General features: G+C 49.5%; 1 protein-coding gene across 2 annotated transcripts in view; it reads right to left on the bottom strand.

Annotated features, from left to right (window-relative positions):
* Positions 1–1711: 1711 nt before the first annotated feature.
* Positions 1712–6403, bottom strand: part of JADE2 (jade family PHD finger 2) — an 88004-nt gene continuing 83312 nt past the window's right edge. For both annotated transcript variants that reach the window (XM_074604193.1, XM_074604194.1), the window contains one exon: positions 1712–6392. In XM_074604193.1, coding sequence (XP_074460294.1) covers positions 5509–6392 — 884 coding nt within the window. In that variant the 3' untranslated portion in view covers positions 1712–5508. The remainder of the gene's footprint in view (positions 6393–6403) is intronic.

The raw sequence follows: 6403 nt of genomic DNA, 5'->3' as shown, positions 1-6403 counted from the left end.
ACCTCGCCCGGAGATGGTGATGGGCAGTGGGGCACTGCCCGCGTTTGGGTACCTGGGTTTGGGTCCTGTCCTTGAGGAGCTCCTCACTGCATCTCGCTCCTGCAAGAGCCAACCGGTTGGGTTAGAAGGTGCTTCCCTAAGAAGAAGGATGCCAGGGAAATGGAGCTGAGCTATTGTTGGTGGATTAGTTTCGTTGTCAACGTGGTTATTGTCTCTCCTTGAAATGGGCTTTCTGGGAAAGAAGGGGACAAAGGGAGGCAACATAGTCCTTTTAGTTACCCAAAATTTTTTTCTCTCTTCCTTTACTTGCAGGCATTTGGGTTCTATTTCCCGCACCCATTCCCATGATACAACCAGCCGGACTATCCCAGCCATTTCTGGTCTAGTATAGGTGCCAGAGGCAGGGATACATCTTCCCAGGAATTTGGCTAGCTCTCTCCCATGAGGCTCAGATATTTTGGAGACAAAATCCTTGCTGGTTTGAGGAGGTTGTCCCTTGTTCCCCAGCATCGGACATCCCAGGCCTGGCCATGCTGTGTGGCATCATCCGTCGGACTTTTTGGGAGTATCGCAGGGCCAGGAGCACCATCAGGGGAGTCAAACCGAAGGGTTTTTTTCTCAAACCAGGAGCACGCTTTGAGAAGAACCAGAACGAGGGCTGGCCTCGCTCTCTGCTTTATGAAATCAAACTGTTTAATATCTCCCTGCCTAGAACAGGTGAAAAACTTATTACAGAAGACGACTCTTGGCTCTGGACAGACAGGTTCATGCAGGATGGCTGTGGGCATCGCGCCTGCGCCGTGGGGCTCCACGGACCAGCCAGGAGTTCGAGTTCATCACTGGGGTGCCTCAGGCACTGCGAGCAATAACACAGCCCAATAATAAAACCCTTCGTTTGCAATAAACTGATCCTTTGCCTTTTCATTTAAGAGCGAAACATAAGGCTATGGTAGTTTAACGGTGGATTTCCTTCTCACCTTCCCCCACCCCCCAGAAGACCCACCTCGGATTGATGGTTTTAGCGCCGTCTTCACTCTGCACCGTGATTTCCCTGATTAATTGCTTTGGTAATAAATTGAACAAAGTATGTCCATTAAATATCTCATTTCCCTTCAGCAGCTTGGGCACTTGATCGTTTTTACTGAAAGAAAAAAAAAAAGAAAAAAAAACTGCTAGGAAATGCCAAAGGGGTAAGAAAAAAAGCTGATGGCCAACGATTCCTTGATGACTAACTGCCCGCCCAGATGAAGTGACCAGACGCTGATGGGTCCCACACCTCGCGGGGGGGTTCCCAGCCCCCAGCTTGTGTATTTGCTGAAATGAAGTAAGGCAGCTCCTCCAAACCTCCCGTCTCGCAGCGGGGCTTCCCCTGTGTGTTCTGCTCCGAGTCTGCAAAACAAGATCTAAATCTCCAGGAGAAAGGTGGTCACCTTGAATTACAGAAAGTTTCAGGCACAGGGGACTTTGTGAGCAGCCTCTTGCTTGGGCTCTCCCCTCCGGCAGTGACAAATGTCCCTAGCCACACTCCCCACGGGCTCGCTGATGTCTGGCAATGGAAACGTAAATGGAAAAGCAATGGAAATTCAGAAATTTGCAGACGGTGGCTGCATCGGCAGGGCTGGACCAGCTCCGCATCCCCACGCACTGAGCTGTATCCCTTGGGATGCTCCCTCCGGTCCCCGGGACCTTGCTCACTACACCGACACAGAGGTACACAGAAAACACTGCTTTATTGACTGCATTTGCCAACACATTGAGGAATGCAAAGGGTTGGGTTTTTTTTCATAAGCAATGGGCCATGGTCCCAATGTGTATTAAAGCATACACTGTATCTAAACAGGATGAAAATAATGGCAGACAGAGCTATTCCAAGGCAACACAAATAGCATGCATAATACAGTCTCACACAGAACGAGTTTGATAACATTATATTGCTTTAAGGATTAACTAACATGGAAAATGTACAAAAAGGAGAAATAGGTTTTTGCATTAATGAAAAATACATTTTTTCTCTACAAAGGAATTTCTAATACAAGAAAATAAATATTGCAACATAAGCCAAAAATAATTTAAAATTGCTCTTTTCAATATATTTTCAATATTTCTCTTTTATATTAACAAATGGCACATCACGTTCTTTGAAACAAAGAAAACAGAAGGGTTTCTCCTCCTGCGACATTCATATCGTTTCCTGTAACTGATGTGAAGTGGGTCTGTTTTGTATGTGGCATGGCGCAAAACCGCGGGGGGAGATTTCCTTAAAGAACAACCAAACCTCACGCCCTGCCCTGCAGCAGCAGCATCCCTCTCCCGCATCCCGCATCCCGGCTCCGCTCCAGCCCCCCACACCTTGGGGCAAGCTCCGTGGGACAGCAGGCATCCAAACCCCGTAAAATAGGTGCAAGCAAAAAGGAAATAATAATTAAAAAAAAAAAAAAATGGGTGTGGGGAAGAGGGGTGTGTGGAATCGGAGCCGTCCTCGGGAAAGCCTGCAGCCATCGGGGCCCGGGGGCGATGTCGGGGCTGTGGTCCATGATCAGGGCGGGATGCGCTTTGCATCCTCATCTCAACTACCAACGGCTTCTCCAGGGAAACGGCTGCTCTTACAGTGCAAACGTCGATTCCTGCAGTTTATACATCTTAAAAGACAACAATTTCTCTACTAAAATAAACCCTTTTATTTATTTATTTATTTTTCTCTTTCTATTCGTTTCAAAATACATTTACAGTAACATCAAAAATATTTGCCTTGTGCATTATTTTCCTCTCCTGAACACCCGGCTCCCCTGCTCCAAGGCCGGGCGATGGCGAGGATGCGCCGGGATGGTCCAGCCCTCGTCCCGGGCAGCCCCTTTTCTCCGCGGGTCCCCTTTTCTCCCCTCTTATTCCCCCCACCCCCATTCTTCTCCCCAGCTCTGACATGCCCCACCAGCCCCCTTTAGCTTTTCCCACCTCAACGCCATCTCCCGATGGTAAAATACCGACATTTTGGGAGCGTTTCTAACTTTTATTGCCTGGTGCTGGCAGCGCCGGTGTTGGTTGTTCTTTAAAGTCTCTCCCCCCCCGGCTTTTTGCTTTCCTGTACTGAGAAGACAAGTAGTGCAGAAGCTGATGAATGGAGCTGTGTACAGTGAAATTTGTGGATTGCTTTTTTTTTTAACCATAATTGAGTGAAGCACACGGAAGCAAGATTCATTAAAAGGCAGCATATTGATTATTGTTATGACTCTTATACTAGGATACTGTAGCTAAAGCTAGCAAGCCTGATAAGATAAACTAAGTCCTATTTACTGTATTTAACATTATCTGAACATACTGAGCCTTAATTAATGAGCAGATTTTTCATTTCCAACCTCAATGGATTATGCAAATTTATAACAAAGGTGGTTCCCGTTTTGTTGATTTTTCTGTTGGTTGGTTGGGTTTTTTTTTTTGGGTTTTTTTTGTTTTTTTTCCTCCTGCTAATAACTCGTGTAACATTTCTCCCATCTGAGGAAGATTTTTTCCGCCCCCCCCCCCCGCCCCCGCCAGACACGGTGGGTCTCAGCCGGGTTTTTGTCGGGCTCAGCCGGGGCCGGCAGCGGGCGCTCGCCGTGCTGGGGGTGAGCGAGGCTGCCATCGCTCATCTCTGCTGCAATTTCATCGCTAATCAGGACTTTTGGAAGGCTGATAAAGACGATCTACTCTAAAAAAACGTCAATCGAAGGAGTCTCCAGAGTTTCAAAAGAAAGCTCACAGTGAAATGAGCAAAAAGCATCGGAAATCAAAACGGCAGGATGCGGTCTCGGAGCAGCAGCATCCCTCGGAGCAAGCTTGGAACCTAACGCCGCAGCAGTGTGTTATGAGTGTGTCTTTAGTCCTTTTGTTGCTAAATAACTTCCAATTTTTTTTATTTTTTTTTTTCCGTAATGACAAGTTTCCGGTTTCTGGCTGTGCTGCTTGACTGTCAAAATATTCTTTGGCATCCACAAAATTATTTGACTGATTGGTTTGACAATTGCAAGGTTTTTTTTTTGTTTAGTGATGGGTTTAACCAGTTGCAGAAGTGTCCCAGGTTTGGTGTCTGTTTTTTTTTTTTTTTAGTTTTTTTTTTTAAACATTTTTTATTTTTAAAAAACAACAACAACAAAAGTTTCAGTGAATTCCTTTTTTTTTTTTTTTTTTGTTCCCTGAGCTCACACTGGGGTCACTCCAATAAAACACGTAGCACGACTTAACTGTGACCTTTGAAGCCAAAACCGAAGTAATGGTGCAATTAAGTGCAAACATGGAAATTCGCCTGACTTGTAGGTAACATGGGCTTTTAAACAACATTTAAGGCTTATTTGGGACATTTTATGCATTAAATTATTGTAATATTCATAATGTCAGCTTCTGTGAATCACCCTCCCACAACAAGTCAACAGCTTGTAACCAGGATTGAAGAATAATAATAACAATAATTAAAAAAAAATAAGAATGGGGAGGAATAAATTCACCGTTTCCATTGTAGCGTTTAGTAGGAAAACAAAATGGTGAAGGCAAGTGTTTCCATTTCCCCTCGGTGATGGGACGTTTGCCCCCGGGGCCAAGCGTTTCGTTGTGCAAAGGGGGTGTCACGGTGGGACCATGGGAGGGAAGCACGGGCAGAACGGCCTCGCTCCGCCTCCCGGGTTACACCAACCCCGACTCCTCACCCTGATTTTAAAGGATGCTTTTCTCCTCCATCCCGCCCCGCATCTCCACTCCCCAGCCTGCTAACGGCTGACCAATGCACCTGAGTAAATCACTTCAGTTTTTCTAACGACGGCAGCGGGGTCCGACACCGCCCGCATCCCACGGGACAAGGAGGGGGAGAAATTCTGCAACCTGGCCCCTGGATGGATCCCAACCAGATGGAACGGTGAGGGGAAAAATAATGACCCAGGGTGTTTTGTTTTGTTTTGTTTTGTTTCGTTTTTCTAATAATAGAAACGTAACGTTGCTCTCTTCCACCCCAAGCGCTTTCCTCCAACAAGCTTTTTGTGCTTTAGTCATTATTTATTTTAGTATCGCTTATTCCGCTTCCTCGTATACGCGCACGCAGGCGGGTATTGATTTCCCCTCCCGCAGCTGGCCGCTACCGTACCCTCCGCTCGCTCCCTGCTCCGGGGGCAACCATCTCGGGCAGAAATCTGCCCCTCGTTAAGTAATGCCCATTAATTAAACTGTCATCCCTGCAGAAAGCACAGGTACCGGCACCCTCCGCCCTCTCGGCACCCCCGGCATGGGTCCCGCCGGGCGCCGGTTTGCGTTCCTGGGAAGCGGGGGACGTCAGGGAGCCGGGGAGGGACCACTGCTGTCACGGTCATCGATGTCGGTGAAGCTGAAGCTGGATCTCAGGCGTATAGAGAAGAGAAAGACAACAGTGCCGAATTTCCAACTATATACACATATTAAAAATCCCCCTTGCTGTGACACCAGGCAGGAATTGGACATGGCAGTTGTAACTGGGTTGAGGCCTCGTGGCGCCGGGGCACTCGGGAGGAGTTAGGATGCCAGGATGCTCATCCTGACGATGTCCTCGCCGGCCGCCTCCAGCTGGCCCCGCTGCGCCCTGCCGCCGCGGGACTCCCCGTCCGAGTCGCTCATCTCTGCGTCGGAGAAGTAGCCGTCCGTCTCGGCGTCGAAACGACGCAAGGGAGCTCCGCCGGCGCCCTCGGGCTTGGGGGGCTGTGACCGCCGAGTCCCCCGGCTCTCCTTTGGTAATTTGAACCGCACGATGGTTTTGGGGCTACCTACGGAGTCAGGCACTTTGGCCGCAGGGCTGGGCTCCGGCTGAGCGCAGTGCGGCGTCTCCTCCTCTTCCTCTTCCTCCTCCTCCTCCTCTTCCTCCTCCTTGCTGAGGCAACCCCTCGCCCCAGCCTGGGGGTGAGACTCGCCAGCTTTCGGCAGAGAGCCCTTTTTGGCCGCCTTTTTGGCCTCGCCCGTCCCTTTGCGGTCGGTGGGAGGCTTTGCCGCCCCTTTCTCCGACTTGCTCGGTCTGGAATCGGGAGCGAAGGGCTTGGTGGCATCATCCGACAAGTCGCTGGCGTTGTTAGTCCAGGGCTCCGAGCTCTCTGGGTGGCTCCCAACCACAGCGGGGGGGCTGCTCCTGGGCAGCTTTTTCTTAGTGTTCGTTCTCGTTTTGCTTTTCACTTTCTTTGTGGCCTCGCTCTGCTTGAACGGGGACCGGAGGGAATGGTCCATCATGAAGCTCAGCAAGGTCTCCTCATCCTGGAGGAGCTCCTCTGAGAGGCCGGGGGTGCTGTCCTCGTGGTGGGCGTTGTTGAGGGACCACTCGCTCATCGCCATGTTCTCGGCGGTGATCTGGACCGACTGCGCCAACCAGCTGTTGAAGAAGGTCCCGTCGATGGGGAAGGAGGTTGACAAGCCTGGAAAAAAC

Source organism: Larus michahellis, chromosome 11 (assembly GCF_964199755.1).
Source record: "Larus michahellis chromosome 11, bLarMic1.1, whole genome shotgun sequence".
Classification (NCBI taxonomy): Eukaryota; Metazoa; Chordata; class Aves; order Charadriiformes; family Laridae; genus Larus; species Larus michahellis.
The sequence above is the reverse complement of the archived record's forward strand: the minus strand, read 5'-3'. Positions and strand labels throughout refer to the sequence as shown.